This window comes from Syngnathus acus, chromosome 8, assembly GCF_901709675.1.
Source record: "Syngnathus acus chromosome 8, fSynAcu1.2, whole genome shotgun sequence".
NCBI classification, from domain to species: Eukaryota; Metazoa; Chordata; class Actinopteri; order Syngnathiformes; family Syngnathidae; genus Syngnathus; species Syngnathus acus.
Window position 1 is genome coordinate 7431531 of NC_051093.1, and position 22107 is coordinate 7453637.

The 22107-nt window shown below is 41.8% G+C and overlaps 6 protein-coding genes across 8 annotated transcripts in view; 3 read left to right on the forward strand and 3 right to left on the reverse strand.

Annotated features, from left to right (window-relative positions):
• The first annotated feature begins 215 nt into the window (after positions 1-215).
• On the forward strand, positions 216-1974 carry rrp7a (ribosomal RNA processing 7 homolog A). 2 transcript variants are annotated; one of them, XM_037257680.1, is made up of 8 exons: positions 216-302; positions 507-649; positions 764-889; positions 976-1099; positions 1186-1283; positions 1356-1563; positions 1665-1756; positions 1801-1974. In XM_037257680.1, the coding sequence occupies exons 1-7, from the start codon at positions 239-241 to the stop codon at positions 1748-1750; spliced, it is 849 nt and encodes a 282-aa protein (XP_037113575.1). In that variant the 5' UTR covers positions 216-238; the 3' UTR covers positions 1751-1756; positions 1801-1974. The 2 variants fall into 2 exon arrangements, with proteins under 2 accessions (XP_037113575.1, XP_037113574.1); XM_037257679.1 differs by having other exon boundaries at positions 1665-1974.
• LOC119126409 (zona pellucida sperm-binding protein 4-like) lies at positions 1974-4327 on the reverse strand. Its single transcript, XM_037257677.1, has 12 exons — positions 4241-4327; positions 4039-4163; positions 3852-3972; positions 3655-3789; positions 3417-3589; positions 3245-3324; positions 3041-3174; positions 2795-2978; positions 2595-2733; positions 2448-2517; positions 2223-2357; positions 1974-2147 (listed from the first exon to the last, which is right to left on the reverse strand). Exons 2-12 carry the CDS (start codon positions 4105-4107, stop codon positions 1993-1995), a joined length of 1395 nt encoding a protein of 464 aa, XP_037113572.1. The 5' UTR covers positions 4108-4163; positions 4241-4327; the 3' UTR covers positions 1974-1992.
• Positions 4328-4991: 664 nt separating this feature from the next.
• On the forward strand, positions 4992-8741 carry wbp2nl (WBP2 N-terminal like). The gene is made up of 8 exons (XM_037257678.1): positions 4992-5145; positions 6080-6188; positions 6303-6441; positions 6544-6636; positions 6724-6936; positions 7132-7245; positions 7529-7611; positions 7699-8741. The coding sequence occupies exons 1-8, from the start codon at positions 5015-5017 to the stop codon at positions 7753-7755; spliced, it is 939 nt and encodes a 312-aa protein (XP_037113573.1). The 5' UTR covers positions 4992-5014; the 3' UTR covers positions 7756-8741.
• Positions 8742-9241: 500 nt separating this feature from the next.
• LOC119126413 (heme-binding protein 1-like) lies at positions 9242-11858 on the reverse strand. The gene is made up of 4 exons (XM_037257682.1): positions 11622-11858; positions 9940-10078; positions 9670-9850; positions 9242-9600 (listed from the first exon to the last, which is right to left on the reverse strand). The coding sequence occupies exons 1-4, from the start codon at positions 11697-11699 to the stop codon at positions 9423-9425; spliced, it is 576 nt and encodes a 191-aa protein (XP_037113577.1). The 5' UTR covers positions 11700-11858; the 3' UTR covers positions 9242-9422.
• Positions 11859-12665: 807 nt separating this feature from the next.
• fmc1 (formation of mitochondrial complex V assembly factor 1 homolog) lies at positions 12666-14233 on the reverse strand. Its single transcript, XM_037257683.1, has 2 exons — positions 14013-14233; positions 12666-13117 (listed from the first exon to the last, which is right to left on the reverse strand). Exons 1-2 carry the CDS (start codon positions 14139-14141, stop codon positions 12914-12916), a joined length of 333 nt encoding a protein of 110 aa, XP_037113578.1. The 5' UTR covers positions 14142-14233; the 3' UTR covers positions 12666-12913.
• A 1526-nt stretch (positions 14234-15759) lies between these two features.
• Positions 15760-22107, forward strand: part of LOC119126408 (glutamate receptor ionotropic, NMDA 2B) — a 61220-nt gene continuing 54872 nt past the window's right edge. The window contains exons 1-3 of one of the 2 annotated variants that reach the window (XM_037257675.1): positions 15760-16029; positions 20895-21005; positions 21884-21991. In XM_037257675.1, the coding sequence (XP_037113570.1) occupies positions 21965-21991 (27 nt within the window). In that variant the 5' untranslated portion in view covers positions 15760-16029; positions 20895-21005; positions 21884-21964. The remainder of the gene's footprint in view (positions 16030-20894; positions 21006-21883; positions 21992-22107) is intronic. The other variant, XM_037257676.1, reaches the window with a different exon arrangement.

The following is a 22107-nucleotide window of genomic DNA, read 5'->3' on the forward strand; positions in this document are numbered from 1 at the left end:
GTGGCGTATTAGTTTTACTTCCGGTTTGAAGGGTCACAATAGTGATGTGCATTCCAGTTCTTTTAAGTGAACTGACTCTGTGGAATCAGTTCGTTCAAAAGATTCGTTCAAACGAATCGTCATATGAACTGAAAAAAGAACGAAGAGTAGGAAGTGATTCGTTCACTCTCGTTCACTGAAAAGATCCGTTCCTTTGAACGAATCGTTCACTCACGAGCCAACACTAGGTCACAACAAGATGGCACCGTCCAGGCGCAGCCATGCCAACGGCAAGGCTTGTATTATTCCTGGAGGATTTGCAGGTATTTAAACAGTACTTGTGTCGTATAGCTTGTAGATTTCCTTAAATTACCAACGGAAGAACGCATCTTTGTCATTTCATTAATAAATGTATAGCTCAATAAAGTTATTTTTACTCAAACCTAGCGGGCCTATCCGCGGCGAGGGGTAACGCTGTAGATTTACGTTTAGTCGGTTATAATATGCCTTTCTCTCTTTTTTTGCAGTGTTGCCCTTGAAGTTTAAAGCAGACATGAAATCTGAACACAAATTGTACGTGAAGGAGCACAAAGTTCGGTCAGAGACAGGTTCCCACCGACCACTCGACAGGACGTTGTTTGTCCTCAACATACCGCCATATTGCTCCGAGGTACAATAACAATCACTATTCAATGAGAACTTCTTGAGTTTATAAGTAGATATGTGTGTGCGCAATTTAAATGACCTAAAAGCATTGGTGTTGTGTTTTTTTTTGGTCACTCAGAAAGTCGTCAAGGAATTGTTCTCACAATTTGGCTCTGTTAAATCCGTGGAGTTGGGTGATCACCCGGGCGCATTCCGCCAATCTGAACCGAAACTGTCCAAATTCTTCAAACCGGCTGAAAAACAGGTAGAGTAACTTTTTTTTTTTTTTTTTTTTTAGTCATTTCTGTTCTGCAATGCCATTCTTCTCATGCCTTTCCTCTCTGTATTCAGAGTTTCAAAGTTGGTTACATCGTGTTCAATAGTCCCTCCAGTATTGCAGCAGCTAAATCGCACCCCTACAATGCGCCTTTGGTGGTCTGCTCAACAGGGCGTACAGTTAAAACTGGTATACAAAGTGAGTCAAGTTTCCACATTAACAACACCATAATGAGTGTTTTGTTGTGCTTTAAATCCAGTTTGACTTGTGTATGGCTTTCCCAGAATGGATCCAACAGTGCAAAGATTCCATCGTTCAGCCGGACATCCTTCAAAATGTAGTCGATGAGTACATGAAGAATTTTGACAAGACGAAAGAAGAGGTACGTTGTATTAGCTTTGAATGTTTCAAGCGCATTGCATGGTCTTAATGTATTTGTTTTCATTTGTACCAGGAAGCGGAGCGCCTGAAGGAGGAGGAGGAGAAACAAAAAGAGGATGAGGAGGGCTGGGTGAAAGTCACCAGGGGGCAAAAGGGTAGTAAAGCGCGTCCCCACAGTGAGGCCGCCAACAAAAGGGCCCTGCAGAAGGAAATGAGGAAGAAGAAGAGGAAGGAGCTCTTGAACTTCTACTCTTGGCAGCATAAAAACACACAGAAAGAACGTAAGTTGGCTTCGTCCATTATTCGTCAGTCTCTGGGAGAATTTGAAACTTTTTTTTTGGTCTGTTCTGAAAATAAGGCATGTTGATGTTTTTGGTTTCAGATATTGCTGAACTCAGGAAAAAGTTCGAAGAGGACAAACAAAGAATAGCGCTCTTCAGGGCTCAAAGAAAGTTCAGACCGTATTAAAGCAACGCAACAACCGTTCACTGCGTTGTTTCTCACTTGGCAAATCTCTATAATCTGTATATAATTTACTTGAGCTTCGTCATGTATAACTTGTCATAGGTCCATGCCATAAAGGAAAGTTTGGATTTGTAATGTAGCTACTAATTTCTCCAAATATAAACTGATACTAAAAGCTGATGAGTGTAATGTAACAGATAAAGTAGTAAACCGGACCATTTCCTGAGGGCTACGTGAAATATTTATTATGAGATCACATCTTCAACCTGAGCATCAGAAACTTGTGTTGCCCTTTGTTTGGGACACTTCCTGTTGCTTAGACACGATATCACCACCACCGCCAGCAGCAGCGTTGTCATCGCCCCCATGCCAGCAAGAACAAATACCGTGTCAGTATACACTGAGGAAGAGACAGCATCATAAACCATCAACGATCCAAATCTTCCTGACCAGTTGAGACATGAGCTGGACTTACCACTGTTCTGCTGAACACACGGACCACTCTTAATTTTCGTGCTATTCTGACGCAGTAGCAAAGGGCCCAAAGAGACCAGCTGGGTGGGATGCATTTCAGATGAAGCCTCTCTTCTGAGTCTCTCACCTTCAGATGCTGTGGGGGGGTAAGAACATTTTAGTTTGACCCTAAAGCCCTTCTCGCTCCCCCAGTCTTTGAACCCCAACAATAATATACAGTACTCACAAATGATGGCACAGCGTTGTGTACAGTCCACATCCTGTGTGCAAATTTCCACCCAACAATAGAAGTATATCTGAGAAAAAAAAAAATAGACCCAAAAAGGAGTCAGGAAGCTGTTGGGGTTTTTTTCCCCCCCCCGCCCCAACTTACTTCTTCAACACTCAGCTGGCCTTTTTTAAAGAAGGCAAAAGTCTTGACGTCAAATCTTCGGACTTGGGAACGAGAATGCGTTTTACCCTGGTTGTCCACAGGGACTGAACCTCTGGAGTCATCCAGGTGGTTAGGACATCTATCCAGGCGGAGAAGATTAAGCTAGCAGCTCCAATTTGGCAATTCTGTTCATTCCTTACCCATCATAAAGAAGCGTCCACACAGAGTGTCGAGATGCCGGGTAGGCGAAGCAATCCCTTACATGCAGGGACAGTGTGCTGTCTGGCGTCGGTTGCGCAATAGAGATTTCCACGGAGATGGTTTCACGCAGTGGCAACGTCAGTGGAAGCTGGTCCTCGGGAATGAAACATGTGAAGGATGCATCTAGATGAACAAAAGGCTTTGTTGACTATCAAAGCTAAAAGGGAGTCTTTGCGTTTTATTACCTGTGGCAATTCTCATCTGCACGTTGATGGTTCCCAGACCAACCACAGGTGGCGGGTTGGTCACCTTGTTGAAGGAATGCAGATACACTGCACGCTTTGCCGCCGATGCTTCATATTCACAGTCAACTTGGAGACTTGGAAAAAAGTAAATGGGTCAGTAAAGACGCTCATGTAGCAGAATGCCAATTGTGTGGGATGAATTACTTGAATGATGATTGGTTTGTCCTCCTAGGCTCGGGCAGCTCCTCCACCTCCAACTCATAGACGACAACATCTCCGTTGACCTAAAGGCAGGTGGAGTAGCAGAATAATCACAGTAAGTGGTTATGTCATTGAGTTTTGATTGACAGATTCTGAATCAAGGAATCCGCACGACCTTTGCTTTAACCCCACAATCCATGACGTGAATCTTAAAGATGGAAACGTGTGGGGTGGCGATCACTGGGATGCATTGTGGCTGATTCTTGACTCGGAGTCTTCTTGGGCGCATGGGCAGGTCCATCGCGGTGGCTTCCACAGCAAACACAAAATGTCCATCCAGAGAACAGGCTGGAAGAATTGCCCAAATGAAAAACATTTGGTTCTTTATACACACACAATTTGTAAAAACTCACAATTGAGTCTATAGTAGCACGTTGCATCTGTAGAATTGTAGCAGCATCCATAATTGGCGCAGGAAGCCGGAGACACTCTTTGTTGTCCACATTTCACTTGGAGGTCTTTGTGGATCGCACACTCTCCATGGAATTCTGGAACAAATGTTTTTTAAGACACCTGTTGTTTGGAACAGTAATCTCTCAAGGTAACTCACTTTTTGGTGGGAGTGGGGGACTCCCCTTGGGTCTCCTTGTCAGAGGGCAGCTGATGTTGACATTGAACAGTCGATCATCTCCTCTCAGCTGCACTTGCAGTGGGATGACCATTTTGTTGTCCTGAGGGTTCAAAGGCATCACATTGAATATCATTTTGTGAATTGAACTATTCAAATGTTCTTTTACCTTCAGTTGAGCATAGCAGCTGTCGTATGTGCTGATGAAAATGAGGCTCTGGTTGTTGTGCCTGGCCATTTTGACCCCACACAAGCTTTCAGACTTGGGCACTGTGAATGTTGCCCCCGTCTTGTCTGACATAAGAGCAAAGCGATTATAACTTTTAAGTGAGTATAGCGTAATAGTTGTCAATTTGACGGTGCAGTCTCACCTTTTACGCGAATATTATCGATGACCTGCGAGCCAAATACAGCTTTTATTCCCCTCTGAGAGCAGCTGACTCTGGGCAAGGCAAGACTTTGCCTCCGAGTTGGCGTTGAGCCCTTTTCGATACACAGATGGAGTTGAATGTTGAAGGTCAAAACAATGGAAATCAAATAAAATGTTACAAAATGACTATTCATCTCTTTGTAGTGTTAATACTTTGTCTTTCTTTAGCATGGCCCACATCTAACTAGGTGGATCGCTAGTTGAAGTAGACAGGTAGGTATCATGTGACTATCCAATTAGGTCTAATTGGTTAGAAGCTGGAACCCGAGCAACCCTCCGTCAAAGGATTAATGACTCAAATCGGAGCCAATATTAAAATTATTGTTAAAAACGACCATGTATTTGATGAATATTTTGTCAGGAAAATATTTTATGAAAATAAAACATTTACAAACACATCTACATTCTTTTGAATTTGATCAATTAGTTATATATATATAAAGTATATAGAATTAATAATTTACAATAATGTAACAATTTATAGTTAATTTCAATCAACTATTTTTAAATAACTACATTTAAAATATCTATCTTACATCATTGCACAAAAATACTGTACGTATTTGCACAATCTTCTGTTCATTTTATAATCAAAATAACATTTTATTGCAGCCTTCAGGTTTAAGCAAGGACGTTTCAGAGACTCAGAAGCGCTTACCTTTATTTTGATTTTACAGGAAGTGACGTATGCCCAGGTGGTGTCGTGGCGTGACGTATGTGGCGTTTCTTGTCAGTGGAGCGCAAACAAACTCCACTAAACACCAGCGAGCGCAACAGCTACACGACCATGGCGTTAAATAGAAATCACTCCCAAAATGGCGGAGTGATGATCAGCAATGGAGAAAGGTATGATAAACTTCCTTTTTTTTTATTTTTTTGCCAATGCGATTTGACGGAAAAATTAGCCTTGTTGGCTTGTTTAGTTCGTAACCAACATCAGCATCGTGGCCTAGTTTAGCTTTAGCACAACTAAGCTGACGCAGCTGTGCCGCTGGCTGTTTTCCACGTGATGTTTTAAAAATGGTTTTAAAACAGATTTGCCAAATTCGCGTACTATAGTGACGGTTCGGCTGTAGTTTAGCTCATTAAAGAATGGCGCGCTATAAGCTAACTTTCAAAACAGGAAGCCAGTATGTTGACATTATCGTGTCTTGTCGTCCACTTTACTGGCTATAATCGAATGTATCATAATTTTGAGATATTAATTTCGGAATGTGAGTAATATTTTTAGTCTGAAGTGACGTAGAATTTAATTACACCATACTTAGAGTTGTCTTTGGAAAGCTTTAGCTAAACAGTGGCAAATATAATAAGATAAATAAGGTAAGTTACGATACATATCGAGTTCTAACATGACCTACAAGTTTAAATTGTTTCATAATTAAGATATGTTAATAAATCTAGACAGAAATTATTTGAACAGCCATTAATCTGTTCCAGCCCTTCCCCAAAACACAGTTGTTTTGTAACACGTTTTCAATAACAACAAATGGCCTCACATTAAAATATAAATAGAAAGACATAATCTGGTTTTATAAAGTGAAGTTACAATATATCTGCCTGTAAGGGGCGTGGCCTAGTGAGTGGCATTAGGAGCAGGAGTCAAGTTGTGTTTCATTATATATAAAAAAACGTTTTTGGACGTCTTCGGAAAAGTAGAAAAATATACCAGATTCAAAACAGGAATTGTCTGGTTCAGAATTTGTGTGTCTGACTGGCATTTGAAAGCACAAGAGTTGAAAAAAAACCCTGATTTTAATCTTTTTTCCTTCCTCGCCAGTGTATTAAGGGAATGTAAAAATGTGGAGCTGTCGTTCAGTGATGTCAGCAGTAAATCGGACCTACTTAAGGGGACCAAGAAGGGCACTGTGTACCTCACACCATACAAGGTAATGCCGACATTACATACTATGAGCCATTTGCTGGTACTTTAGCTGTTCTTTCCATTATATAGTTGACCTTACTCTTATGTTTGTTTGTTTTTTAACCGCCCGCTGGCTTAGATGGTGTTTGTGTCCAGTAACACAAAAGATTGCCTGGGTTCTGCCATGTTCCCCTATTATCTGATGAAGGGATGCAGCATCGAGCAGCCCGTGTTTGCTGCCAACTACATTAAAGGGACCGTGTCAGCTGAGCCGGGCGGTAGGTATCCTGTTTTAATTTTAGCGCTTTTTAGAAATAAAAAAAAAAAAAAATGCAATTTCTAAATATAAATCTAAAATGTTTGACTGTGTAAATTACCAGGTGGCTGGGAGGGTCAGGCTCATTTCAAGATGTCATTTCCCAGCGGAGGAGCCATCGAGCTCGGCCAGCATCTCTTCAAACTGGCCACAAATGGTTTCTTCATGACTTTCCGTTCTTGCCGTTACCACAGCATACGGGTAAAAGCTGTTACAAAACACGTGTTACCACACTGTCTTACAGCTTCCCGTGGAGACCCGGCCCAGAATGGTGCTGCGTCATATCATGGCTACCCTTCTCCTGGAATGATGAACGGCTACGGCCCGCCTCCACCTGCCGCTCAAGGCTATCCTTTTGCGCCTGCTCCGCAGCAGAACGGCTTCTACCCGCAGCCGCCCCCTCCTCCTCCTGCTGCTCCTGGTAACATGGGCTACCCTTACCCAGCAGCTGCTCCAGGTGCTGTTTTTTTTTTTTCTCCCAAAATATGACCGATTACAAAAGCAAAAATGTCCTTGATTTTCTCTGTTAGGAATTAATACCTTACATTCACTTTTTTGGGGTTGAGGTTTTTGCCTTTGCTGGATTTGCAACAGCTGTTTTGCCTCAAGGCATCTCAAGGTCTGTGACCTTATGTGTTGACATGCATTCCAGGAATGTACCCATACCCAACCGGGTCTGACTACATGGCCCCACCTCCCCCGTATCCAGGGCCCCCTCCAAACTGGGCTGCACCCCCGCAAAACTGGACAGCTCCACCACCTCCAGGTTTGAACCCCCCCTCTCTTGAGTTTTCCCTCTTCTGCTTCATTGCACCCGTCAGATGTGATCCATCTGGCCCAAAGTGAATCACTTTAAATCAGTCCACATAGAAAAAAAAAAAGCAACTCATGATCTCTCATGTGCTGTTATTTCATTCCCCCCCCCCCTCATTCATCTGCTGAGATATCATGTGTTGGGCATCTGATTTTGCATGAAAGACTAAATCCTCAGGGACTTCATGTTGTGTATTGGTTCTTTGTCTTCCCTTTATGATTCATGTTTATTTCAGGCCCAGGTAATGCCAAAGCTGCAGAAGCAGCAGGCAATGCGTACTACAATCCCAGCGATCCACACAATGTCTACATGCCCACGGTAACATACTTTTCATCTAGTAATGTTGAAGTAGTCATGTAACTTTATTTTGTATTAATACCATTTTATTTTATTTTATTGATAAAGGAGATGCCTCCTCCATATGCACCTTACCCAAACTCTCCTGAAAAGAAAAGCAACTGAGGCTCGGGTACGGACACTTCCTCCTTGTCTTCTGGTGGATCCCTGACCACGGTATATGGCATATTACAAAAGACCGCATTTAATCTCTTACAATTCATTTTTGTGAAGTTATAACTTGCAACCCCCCCCCCCCCCCCTCCTCAGTCAAAAAGCCCTCTGTGGCTTTTTTGCTTAATATAATAATTGTTGTCATGTTCTAAACAGTAGTGTCTGAAGCTGAAAGGAGGCAGCGGGATGATGAATGTATTTTTTTTTTTTTTTTTTAACGACCGAGCTGTACCACCACACACTTTCTTGGAGTTCATTCGTGTCGCTTTTAACAACCGAACTTATTATCAGTGTATTTCAGTGGTGTCATTTACAGTGTGTATTTCCTATACTGTTTTTGAATGGAGTGTTTATTCATATACAATAGCAGAAGTGGGTTGAATAGACTTTAGTCATGCATTGATGGCCGTCAATACTTCCTGATTCATCTTTTGCTAATAGCTTACGTACGATCAGCAACAACAATTGCGTTTTCTAGATAACCCAAATTGCCCCTTTTTTTTTGTATCCTTTGAAATGTACATTTTCATACAGTAAGTGTGCAATATTCCCGGGTGACAACGGCCGTAGTGGAAAATCAGGGCTCACCCGAGTGACGTTGTTCTCTTGGCCTCTCTTGCATTCATGTATGCAAAGGCAAGCTGAAACCTTCTTTGTAATTAGGCCAGTATGCGGTTACCAGGTTTCATCATTTAGAGAACAGCAGCGTTTTGCCTCCCGTCAAATCTCCTGAGGGCTAACCATTTTTTGTTGTTGTTGCTGATATTAACAGGTCTTTGCACACCCTTAACAAATATTATTAGTGTGGATTTGAAATTTGCTTTACTCATATAATGTCTATAAATGTTCTTTAACTGAAATCTATTAAATTTGTCATTTATTGATTCTAATATTTCCTTGAGCCTCGGCAGTTATTTTTTCAAGAGAATCACTTTAAAGCAAATCTGTTAAAAAAAAAAAAAAAAAAAAAGAAGCCTTGTAAATACGACTATTTCAACAATTTTTATTATTTTCCGACAGACAAGTTGAACCCTTACAGTTTTAACCACACAACAGATGTATCGCAGTAATATTTTTAGGGATGTAAATAAATATGAATAATGCACAACAACATGAAAAATGGTTTGCAGTTTTAACTTCAAATTGCCATCGCGAATGATCACAAAACAAACGGCTAAAAATTTACGGCACCATTCACTCATTATAAACACAACTTTATGGCTTAACGTCCACTTCATTTCCAGTTCCCAATTAAAGAATGGGAAATTGCTTGCTCTTACTACAACCTGAAAAAATACACAGAGCGTCATACAGCGCTCCCAATAGTCATCTCTAATTATACAACAAAAAAACGAGCTAATAATCTAATTTGGGACTAACAAATAATGCTACATTACTGCTAAGCAGAAGTGAGGTATGCATTTTTTTTTTTTTGACATTAGTCTTCCCTTTTGCTATGCACACAAATACACAAGTCACAGTACATCTTTTGATTCACAAACATACTACACTTGTTTCCTTTCGTGTAAAGAGAAGAACAATACTGAAGTGACATTACCGTCTGTTTTCCTCAGTTGAATGGAGTGTCAGTGAAGCGGTCAGAATGGGCGAGCGAGTTTCTACGGCTCCTCCTGTATAAACCACACCTCATTGCGCCGTCCGTAGGGCTTGATTGGCGAGTCGTAACTGCAACAGAAGTATTGCTTGCGCTGGAATGGCGCCGTCTCGCCAAGGGTGCGTGTCAAACGCAAAGCCTCTGCTCGGAACTCGCTCTCACCTGCAAATCCACCAAATTGCCTGTGGCCGGTAAAACAAATAAATTACTGTAGTTGAATTCTGTGCCTTGTGACTAAAAATATAACTCACAGTGTATAGACGGTCATGCCGGGCCGCTCCTCAACCTTAACGGTGGTGTCCGTAGGTGTTGGGGGGCATTGCTGGTAGACGGTAGGGATGCGGATGGCAACCACCAGACGACGGGACAGAACGCCGTCGTTCCGAGGGTACACGGTGATAATGGTTGGGGCTGCCGTACCCATGGCTTCACCTTGTTGAGAAAAGAATACTAGTATATCGAAATTGAATGCCACATTTTGTACGGCGCTTTTCACGGGAAAAGTAAGACGTCCTTCCTACCTTGTTCGTTGCTTCCACCGATATACATGAGCAGCTTCCTCACCAGCTCGCCTGTCACCTGGTCATAAGTGCGTCCCTCCGAGGAAACAACGGCGTATTTAGCGGGGTCGTAACGCCGTACCTCAAAGCTTACGCCATCCTAGAAGTGGGGAAGGATTTCGACATTAGTGACTCAACCAAAGCAATGTGCGAAATTTTTTTTCTCAACCCAAAACCCAAGTTTAATGAATAACATTTAGGTCTGAGTGCAGCCATGACTGGCTTAACGCAGGGCCGTTGCCCTTCAAAGCTTTTAGCATGTGTACACGTTGTATGTTTGTCTGCACAATTGCACATACGTGGTTGTGCCAAACAAGTGTGGCCCAGATAAAACCATCCGGAGGACAACACGTTTTCCTCTGATGTGATTTAATGTCTCCTGCTGCCGCAGTGGCTTCAGTCAGGCTACACATTATAATAGGCCAGAGATACACAATGTTACATAACGCAGGCAAAACACAACTTGCTCCCCCCCCCCCCTCCAGCCTCCAGCGCACTGTTACCATGATGCAAGCGTCTTTTCATGTGATTTCCAGGGGTTAATGCGAAGCGTGGCCACGCTGCTCCATCGCTATGCAATTGTGACCTTAATACGTTTTGAGGGGCTTCATTGCATAATTATACATGCAGGAAATCACTTTTTGTCCAAGGTTGCAAGTGTAGGAATGTAAAGGTCATTCTAATGCTATTTATTCAGCAGGTAATGTTTAAATGTAACAATGATGGCAGCGAAAGAGTAAATGGCTGGCCATGTTGTGTTATTTACCTCAAGTCTTTTAATTACATCACGTCTACATCGTATCTGGACCAGGTTGCTCCTCTGTATTTCTTCTCAGTTTTAATTAAGTATATAAGGTGTCAGATGGGTGTCCGAGGGTTTCGGTAACAATCTCTGATTTCCGTATCAGTTGTTTCAACTTGAGTCCAGTTTAGAGATTTGATGGACTTTGCATTGTAAAATCAGTTGCTCGTTTCCAAAGAGTCCATTTTTTGAGAATCTAGTTTTACTACAGATTTGCTCGTTCAATTTAACAACTTTCGTCATAGCGACACCAAATGTTCGTAAACAACAACAGAACGTCAGACGCTCTTGCCAATAGCAGCAGCGCTGCTGTCAGTGTCAACCAAGGATGTAGGTGGACGACCCCATGAGTGAGTTATTAAAATAAGCCTTGCATCCCCCAAAGCCTAAATCTGGCCTCAGAACTCCCAACAGATGATCACCAAAGCATGCATGCCTCCTTGCACTCGTAGCGATGCATAGTGAGTCAAAAGAGCACATGGACAACAAGTAGCTGCCGGGCATTGCCAGCGTTAACACACCAACGCTCGCTTTCCATGGCATTCTCTTCAATGTATGGAGATGATAAACCCAAGAAGGATGACAGAGATAAGAAAAGGTCGCGGCCTTCACTGTGATGTCATCACAGTGGCCGTGTGAGCTCAGTACATGTGAATAATGTGAGCCAGGAGGTTGACCACAAACGGGCTCAGGTAGCTCACGTGCATACGTCTAGCTTGCATAAGAAATACAATAGAATAATTTAAATATATTTTTTTTAACCAAACATGGCAGATGAGAATCTATATTTACTTCTAGTCTCATAGTTTACATGATGAAAATGTGCAGATTCCTTTCTTACCTTGGTCTCTGTGCTCAGTAGTTTATATTCTGTCTCCTCCGTGTTTCCAAAAAGCGAATTTTTGAGCATTCCAAACATGTCGCACCTCACTCTTTGACGCTCCCTTTCTTCTTGTCACCCTAATGTCTCTCGACCTCAAATGTTTTAGGTATCCACTTGGTTCTTCAACGTGCACGCCACTTCTTGGCTTACTGCCTCCTCATCAACTCATCCTTCTGTGCGCCTTCCGCCGCCACAAGTTAGAGATGCTCGCTGCCTCGCTGTGTTTTTTTTCTTTTTTTTTTTGAGTGAGTGAGGGAGGGAGAGAGAGAGAGCCTCCACTCTCAGTGCCTCCGCCTTTCTCACACTTGTCTTTTCGCTCTACATTTACACACAGACACAAACTGGAAAAAGCATTCACACTCTGTGTCGAAATGCAAAATAAGCAAAGCAGAGAAAACAAGGCAATGGATGGGGCAATATTATCTATATAATATTTGTTATTTCTATGCTCTACTTTATATATACAGTTTTTTTTTTTTTTACAACTGTGCTGAGTCACAAACAGAACCCCATCCTCGTCACCGTTTATTTGTGCATTATTAATTGGGACACAAGCCTTTGGTTTGTCAGAATGCATCGAAAGGTTTTGAGTGTGTAGAATGTGGCCAATGCACGGGTTGCTTGCCTTACTCCCGGTGTCGCAGTGACTTGCTCGGCTTTGGGGGCATTCTTTTTAAATTGACTTTGAAAGCAATGTTAGTCATCAGCGGGATGCAGGGGGGGGGGGGGGGGGGCAGCAGAGAAAGGGAGATTAATGGAAAAACAGTGCAATGGAAAACAGTGACTGGTGTCACTGTGGGCAAAGTGAGAAAGCAATGAATGGACCGGCCTCAGTTAGCTGCGAGGGACAACTTTACTGATGGCATGTTTGTAGCTTTGTGACATGAATTCTCAAATAGAAAGTTTCCATTTTGAAACTCAATTTACGACTACATTTTATAATGGTGGTTGAAATAATAACCATTAATCATGCCTTGGAATCGAAAGAAAGGTAACCAAATATTAAGCAAGGAATAGTTTAATAGAGAAAGTAGAATAGTTGCCTGCCACTGCTTTTGAATATTTAAAAACATTTGCAGGACTAAAGCAGATACTTAGTTGGGTACATCTATTTCGAACACTTTCTCCACACGTTTCCTCCCTGGAACACAGGCAGAGTCCACAGCTTTTACTCTTCTCGAATATCACATGTCCGTTTGAAGGTTGCTGTTCATGAGGCATCAATTCTTCCATCGCTCCCCGTGCAGCCTTCACTTCTCCCAGCCTTTGCCTCCTGGCTGAGTCGGCAACCTGAGCCCCACCAGACCCGCCGCCTCTTCAGAGCTGCGCTCTCCCTTTCCATGGTAGAGGTTATGCAGGATTTGGTGGTTCCTGGAGGCTGCCAGCAGACACAGGTAGGTTTGTGAGGCATGGAGCGCCTCCTGCTGGGCACGGCAATGCCTCTCACCCGTCACCTACACCAGAGGAGAATTCATTTAAACCCCGGCACTTTTTATTAATTACAACTGACACGAAAAGGACATTAGTGGGGGCAGGATGTGGCAAATTAAGTGACATTAACAACAGATATGCAATCATCACCAGCTTTTCTGAGTTGACAATACTCTGCTTCTTCTGCTAAAGCAAGTGATGCTGACATTAAGCATTTGCTCCAGTCCCGATGATCTCGCGTATACATTATAATGTCCCTGGGCCATTTTTTTGAGTTTTAACAAATACACACTGACAGGCTCGAGCCTTCCCCCTAGCCGTTGTGCATCACTGCACATGCATTCAGCCACCGTGGTGAGCCTTGTTCGCTCAAGCATTCATAATAAAAGCTTTAAGCCTATATGCTTAAAGATCTAAATGCTTCATTTCAACGGGCAGCGTCACTGCGTGTGAATGTACCATTAATCCTTCCACTTTCTTGTACATTTTCCCCCATTAGGGTCAAAGGTGAGCAGGAGCCTTGCACTAGTCTCAAGTCAATTACAAGACACTAAATAAAAAGACAATTTGGGGGTTTCAATTGACCTAACGTGAATGTAATAAGTGCAGTTATCCTTGTAACGATTAAATTGAGATGTCTCTGCTAAACTGGATGCCAATGCAGTGTGCTAAAGTGTCCAGTCAAGAATCCACGCTGGGCAACAGTATTGCGCTGCCATGTTAGCTGTTAGCTGTTAGCATGCCCTTGGGTTGCGCTGCAGTCATATGCTTTGAATATGGTCATACACACACATGGCGTTTTAAATATTATTAAAATAGCAAAACGCATTTAACAAATAGAGGAAAATACCACTAAATGTGTACTAATTAAGAAAAGTTAGCTGGCCAAAGTAGAACTGCAGGAAAGAGAAAACTTGCCTGATTTTTGCGAAATTGATCTGTTACGTAGTTATACGCCAGCGACTGCTTATAATTTTGCCCTTGCATGGCCCGCAACTCTTTGAGAATTCCCCTGTAGACACGCAAGGAAGACGGAGACGCTGCCATCTTTAGATAAATGTTTTGATCGGGGAGCGATGTCTGCACTCCACAACCAGACCAACTTAATCAAACGTCGCACAATCGAGCAATCATGTGCGGCACAGAAACACCTGGCTTGCTGTCAGACCTCTACGTTTTCTCGACGGAGAAAGGTAATACATTTTTCCAGAATACGTGCTTTTTGTTGCTTATTGTCACAAAAGTTACACTATTTGTTTTTTTGTTGTATGTTGCAATTGCGTTTTCGCCGCAACAAACTCTTGTACACTATCGAAGTCGGGCTGTGCGAATTTACATTGCATTTAAGCGACAAACAAAACCATTGAAAGTTTCCTATAGCTTACTAGTTCTAAAAAAGAAAGAAAGAAAGAAAACTATACAAAACCATGTTGGTCTATGTTATGTGGTTTTTAAAATAGTCGTAACCTTATTAATGTTTATATTGTAAAGGGGGGGGGGGGGGGATATAATCTCTGTTAAAGATAAATATATTATCAGTCCCGGCAAAATCAAAATAACTCACAACTAACCTGCGAATCTTGTTTACTGCTAGAATGTCGTTTTTGTAATTTCTTTTTAAATATAAAGTTGTTGGTCTTTCCACTTATACTGTCTTTTTTGTTGTAATCAGTGGAAAACAACTTTTTTAATCACTTCACTTTATGCTGTGACAAAGCCACATTCTTTATTTGATTTATGACCCAAGTGATGTGTACTCGACTTGACTTGTTTGAAAAATAAAGTTCAAGTCTTGTATCTTACTTTTAACTTGCATCTATCTCCCAACTCTGCAACGTAGTGGTCCATTCGCTTGCCACCCTATCGAGCCTGTACTGACAAAGGCCACTAGAGGGAGCCATTCTCCTGTCAGTTTCAAACACCAGTTGGGTTCCTCGACATTTGCAGGCTCCCCTCTGCTCGCTTTCTCGCACACTCTTTCAATGAATACTAATGCAGAGAGCGAGCAAGCGAGCGAGCGAACCTCCCTTCCTCCCATCTTTTCGCAGGGATGGGCGGGAGAGGGGAGACAGAGCAATTCCAGCTTCACATCTTCCCCTCAGTGCTTGACTAGCAGCAGCCCCCCCTGCACGCCTTTTTTCCTCCCCACACTGTGTGTTGCTGCTGCAACAATGTCTTACCTGTGCGAGTGGCATCACACGTCCAAGCAGAGTTGAGGGACAGAGGACACCTGTGCCTGCTTTTTCCTCATCTGGATGGGAAGCTTTTTTGGGGGAGAGCGAGAGAAGAGAGCAGAAGGCAGGAGGGGAAGGGGAACAACTCGCCAAGCCCCCCTTCCACACATAAACTGGAGACGACGGAGGCCACTGGAGTATTTGCTTTTATCTTTCGCTTTCTCTTCTTTTTTTTCCTCATCGCGCTGCTGGGAGGTGCTTTGTCTGTTCATTTGCTGGCTCTCTCACTTCTCTGTCTGCTCATCTATTTTGCCATTTACCTGGTCAACAATTTTTTCTATTTATGAGCCAGACAAGGAGGGTGAGAGAGACGGGAAAGAAGAAGGAGGAAGGGGATTGTTCCCCCCCCCCCCCCCTATTTTTTTATCCTTTCTTTTACCCCCTCATCATTAATTCTTTCTCCTCTCTCAATTGCTTTCACCTCCAGCCCTTTCTTTCCCTGTGCAGCCCACGCTCCCTCCTCCCCTCGCTGCCTCCTCCTCCTCCTCTCGACGCCTCTCATTGTCCACTCATAACTTTGGCTACTTTTCGAAGCCGCCAAATGTGCTAATTCCCTTCCCAACTATGAAGACATTTTAATCGGCTCCCCTCTTTTTTCTACTTTGTTACTTTTATACCTTTCTCTACCCCTTCTCCTATTTTTCCCCCCCTCCTTCCATCCTATGCATCCTTTTTTGGGCGGTTCTTAAATCTAACCATAGGTAGGTCTATTTGGTGTTTAGTGTCTGTCACCAAGTCTCGTTTTCTTGTGCTAGCATTGTTTCCGAAGGTCTGTCGCGTGCATTTGCTATGCACACTTTGACATATTATTGCCTCCATATCATTCTGTTATATATATTTTTTGGTTCTGTTTGACTACAACCCCAAGCAAGGACCGCTTTCCTCTTGCCCATCGTCATCAAACCACATTCCGGCAGCATTGTCATTTCTATGTTACTGCACAAAAAAAAAGAAGTCTGCTCTTGTGCCTTCATTAAACATGGAAAATGTCTCACAGCTTCCTCCCTCCCATGTGCCGCCCGCCATGCCCAATAAGAGACATCTGTTCAGTGGAGGACGTTTCCATCATTGACTGATCATCATTTTTGGAAATAAAATGAGCTTTGCAGACTAGTTAGTCATGTGAAGGTCAAACTGTGTGCATGGATACTTTGAGACAAGCTCTGTATGTTCACTTTGGCTGTCATCTGTGTTTCAACACTTTCCTGCCCCCCCCACTCACACACACCCACGTTCCATCTCATATCGCTCTCAACTGACTTGTTCCCGCAGACAGACTGACACAAGCTTTGAAAGACAATGGACTAGAAGGAAAAAAAAAAAAGCCTTGATCTTGCCGAGGATTTTTTTTCTCCCCTTTTCCTTGTAATTATTATTATTTTTAGTCCTTTGACATTCATTTTTCTTTCTATCCATCATCTCACAATATGATCCACATATTGATTCATTTCAATTTCTTTTGCTCATCCAGCATCTTAAAAAAATGTCACGTCCAACCGTGCATACGTTGTCTTGTCTTTTATCACTTGGCAGAATTGTGATGCAATTTAGTTATGTTATATTTATTTAGGGTTATTTTTGCTATACAGCGAACAGATGGTTAATGAAATTGTTCGATTTTTTTTTTTGGGGGGTGGGAGTGAATGTGGTGAATTGAAAACCAAGATTATTTTCTTTGAGTGTGTCGTGAGAGAGAGAGAGAGAGAGAGAGAGAGAGTGTGTCTGAGTTATGCGTTCGAGTCAAAACAACCAACAGATGCATAGCAAAGTGAAGACAGTCACACAACTCCTTTTTTTTTTGTTCACTTCATTTTTTTGTATTCCCATTTCTCTAGGGGAGCTTTAATGTTTTCTCTGCCCACTACATGAAGATAATGACAAGTGGGAAACTGTTACCCCCATAAGGGTATTCTGGATGGAGCTCTTTTTCTTTCTTTCTGTGGAATTACCTTTTTAAATCCTGGATATCTAATTCCAAATGTAAAAAAAAAAATCTGACACAAGGGATTTTCTTTCCTTAATGGGCTGAAGCTGCTTTGACATATTCTTTCTTTTTTTTCCTTTGTGGGATTTTACTAATGGACTGAAGACCCCAAGCAGCATATTTTGTTTAATTGATAATGTAATACTGATTCTTTCAATTGCTCCAACCAACTATTTTTTATTAGTTATATTATTTTTATCCAATAGGTGAGTACATTGCTTGAAATTCACTCATGTCGATTTTGCCTTGCAATCTTTTGGATAATGACTTTATCATAAAAATATTTAGATTATTCATATAAATTGCGTGTGTGTGTGAGATGCCTGTTTAATGTTAGGCGATTGAATCACATTCTATTTTTGATTTGTTTCCGTCTGCAGTATAGCAAGAGTAACGGGCAGCAAGGGATGTAAACATTCAGTTTGTTTCCTGCCATCCGCCTGATTAGCACTTATCCTCACTCATACAAGCAAAAGCATTTTTTTTTTGCGTGCTTGTGATTCCGCTTTCCCAATTGGCCGCAATGCCTAATAAAATGACATCCATAAATAGTCATGCATGGGCATGAGCTCAACGCAATCATTTTATCGGCTTGCAAAATGTGAGAGCAACTCGGCATCCCGTTGAATGAGATGTTCACTGTGTCGGATGCAAAATGTGCTTTCACACCCACTCTTACTTTTGACAGACACCCACACCCACACAGAGAGTCACAAACATCCATCAAAGGTTCAGCCGTGATTGACCCCTTTTCTCTGATTAACTCTCCTGTCGTTGACATCGGTTTGGATTTATACGGCGTGCGTGCGTGTTTGTCTGCAGTCAAGGTTATGACCGTACCTGGGACCTGCTCTCATAACGTTGGGATCATTATCCATTGTCCTCGGTTCTGTAGGTGCACATGCGACTGAACCGTGTACGGCTGCGGTATCGACAAGCAAATTGTTTGTCACAGCTGCTGCGATGCAAAATGGACGTTTGGAGTGCAAACTCCGCTGCGCCTCTGTGGCACACGGCTCAACAAGCCTTTCAAGGCTATGAGCGAGAATAGAGACTTGGATGGCTATTTTGCTGACATTTTCACTGGGATGTGAATCTTATGTCCCGATTATAAAAGAGAAAATGTTATAATGGATGATGATTTAGTTGACAATGCCCTTTTGAAGTTTGTTTGAATAAGGTTTCTGTGGAAACAGAAAAACAAAATGGCCGACATTCATGTTGAAATTCTCCAACACATGGAAAAGATTCAGTGACACACTGCCATCTACTGGCCTGGCATGCATCTGTAATAATGTGACGCTATGGCCAAATAGATCTATTTTTTTCTTACAACTTAGATTTGGGCTGTTATACTGTATAGTACGAATGCTAAACTTGTTTTCCCTTTCACAAACATAGTTCGAGATGTTGCTAGTATTTGTCAATAGAACACTTTCAGCTTTGTTGTAGAAATAAAAAGCATTTCATGATTAATAACCCTGGCAGTGTTTAGAGTTTAAAAACCGCTCAAGAAGGTTATGTGGAAAACAAGTGTGCCTGAAGAGCCTTCATAGACATGATCTTCATTGATAAACAGGCCAAGAAGGGAGACAGCAGGAGAATACTAATCTCATGCTGCTTCCTTTTCCTCCCCGTGTTCTTCCTATGAGACGTATCACACGTCGAGGTCTGAGTACTAGATCAGCCTTAATTAAACCGGCACCAATTGAGCACTTGGCTATGCGGGGCAGCGTGGAAAAAAAAAAAAAAACCTGAGAAGAACTTGCCGTCTTAAATGAATGATTACATCTGCAGAGCTACATGGATGTGTCTTGCTCAGTGATTAAAGCTTATGTGGGACAAGAAGCCAACTTCAAAACTAAATCTGGACTTTATTGGCACGATCTGTTCAAGCAGACAGAATATAGGTCATAATCTAATATATATATAAAAAAAAAGGGGCTGCTCAATAATTCATCAGAGCTGATTAAAAGACTTGTATCGATGCAGACGCTGTTGGTGAGAAAAGACGAGTGAGCGTAATCGTAACATTTAAGATCATTTGCAGCATTTGTATGAGACAAGAGTCTGGGTGTTTTAAATGAGTTGCGTTGCTCTTTTCATAGCTTGTGTTGTGTACGTGTGTTGTTTGTTTCGTTTAACCGTTGCGCGACTTTTTGTGTGGCCCATCGATCTATTAAATATGAAAAGGACAATCTGTTACCCCGCAGACATGTTTAATATTCACTGACATATGTAAATGAATAATTTCTTCAAGTATGGACTCCATTCTTGCGGATTTTGGCAAAATAAAGATGAGTGTCAAGATTGCTCAATTGGATTTGCTTTGTTAGTTTGCATTCATCAGGACAAACATGTCATCATTTTGATCTGAATCCTGAATGGATTTTTCTTAACAATTGCTTGTATTTATTGCCGTGCCTTTTCATAGATGCGGCTTTTGTATTTGTGCAGTAGTTGTACCATTGATGTTCTTCTACCGCCTGGCTACTTTCAATTCAAGCTAATCATGTGTAATTTCCGACCACATTGTGGAGGATCAAAGAAGAGAGAACTTTCTCGGTGATAAGAAAATGAAGCTGTGCAGTCTGCACAAGAAAATGCTGACTGTCATGCACTCAAATTCCAGATAACCGATAGGATGACAACGTCAACTTTCGGAGATATAGACAAAGTCAAAAATGATGGAGACTTCAGCCGCCTTTTGTTCGGAACTTAAATCAATATTGTTGGCATGGATGGAGAGTTAAAAAAAAAAAAAACTCTGAGGTTCAGAATTAATTTTACAAAATGACTAAAAATAAACAATGAGCAAGAATAGTATATAAATTCAATTGTATCCAATTAATGCTGGGTCATGCTGATTTTTTTTTTAGACTTCTTTATTCAGATCGTCCATCCACCCACTGACTTTGCAGGTGATGAATTAAAGCCTTGGTGGAGGCAGTCATTTGAGTAGCCGGCATGAAAAATAGCTTCAAATGTCTGGCCAAAACCGAAGATTACCTGTATACCAAATTCAGGGACTGCAGTCTGTGTAGGTGAGCGCCAGCCAGGTCCAGTTGTCTCATCTGAAAACGGCGTCAATCCACATAAATGTTGTCCTTCCATTTGTCAGCCATGCATAAGCAGATTTGATAAGCGCCTCTTATTAGTCGTTGTTGGCAATGAAAGCGGAGACAATTTAATGCTACTGAACATCTGGAGCAAAAAAAAATTGTAATTTACCCAATTGGACTGGTTTTGCTTTTTTGAGTCCACTCAGCAGTTTTTTGCCAGTTTCCACACACACACAGCTTACTACAGGGAGACGCAGTTAAACAGATTAAGCCTGAATGTTGCTTTTTTTTTTTTTTTTTTTTTCTTCTTGTCTAGAAGTGGCCTGATTTTATTTTATTTTAAAGCAAATAACACAATGGGGAACTGTTTTCACATTGACGTATGTTTTCTTAAGTCATACTAAGTGAAAGGCGGCAGGTCAAATGTCGCAGCGGGCACTAAAGGCTCTTGAAAGTGTTCGTGACCCTCCGGTAACCTCCTGTCCTTCTTGTTCCCCCCCCCCCCTTTTTTTTTTAAAAGAGCAGACTGGCAGACGTCAGCCCGACGCTGCCGCAGCGAGGAGGAGAAGAGAAGCTGCTCCCGTGGAGTACATTTTCCTTGAAATTGCTGCTTTTCCCCCCTTAAATTGCTGTGAGTTCTCCGAGCTAAACCAACCACGTCATTCCAAATGTACTCGGAAATTTTTTTTACTTGGAAACATATATTTAGCCTGCATACTAATAAGACGAAGAGGTGTCATTTAATTAATCATGAATGAAAGTGCACATAAAGCCCTGTTGCGAAAAAAAAAGACTTAATTTTCTATTCTAAATGTTATCTTTGATCCTTTTCGGAGTTAATTAAAGTCATCTTTCTATTAATTGGGTGATGATGTTGACAGATGGTATCATTCAAATTTATGAGACGTGTCCCTTCGTTGAAATGATTCCATCTTCGCAGAGTAATTCACAATCGCGGTGACATGACATAACAAATTGTCCCGAGCTCAGTTAATTGCCTCTTGATGATGAAAACGAAAACAAATAGTGTTCACAAAATATATTCACCGGTCATAATGTTACGTCATGTTTTCATGTTGTTGAGCTGCTCTAGTTCATTTAGTAAAAATAACATTTTTGATGCATCCGATTTATTACACTTGAATATTTTAGTCTAGCTCTAAAATAAAGGGAAACGAACCACAAATTAATATGAAAATCCGTTCATTGACTTCAATTAGAATTGTAAACAAAGTAAAGGCTTTGACTTGCAGTCTTTCAAAATTCACGACGACAATTTCGCAAAATTTTACCAAACAACTAAAATGAAGCACAAAAAAACCTTAGCGATCAAAAAATGTCATTCTACTACATTGAAATGAATTCAGATAATTGTTCAGCCTTAAGTAGAATACATTTTTCCTATCCATTATGGATGCCATCTTTCTTTCTATTCCATCTGTGTTCCATTGAGCTTTTAAGATACTTGCCAGTGATCAATAATCATCTCCTGTCTTGTGCGCATTGTAGTGCAGCCTCCCTCAGTCTGAGGCTATGAGAGGGAGAGAGGAGGCCCAGCCTGCACCATCATGCTACTTCTGAGACGAGGGGATGAGAGTTTGGCCCACAAAACGCAAGGTAAGACCAAACCCAAGCATGGGGGCGTGTCTTGATGTCGCGGCCTCGTCCCGCGACCTCGTCCCGCGACCTTGTTGCTTCTCGCTGTGTGCTTAAGATTTCAGCTCAAGGTTCAA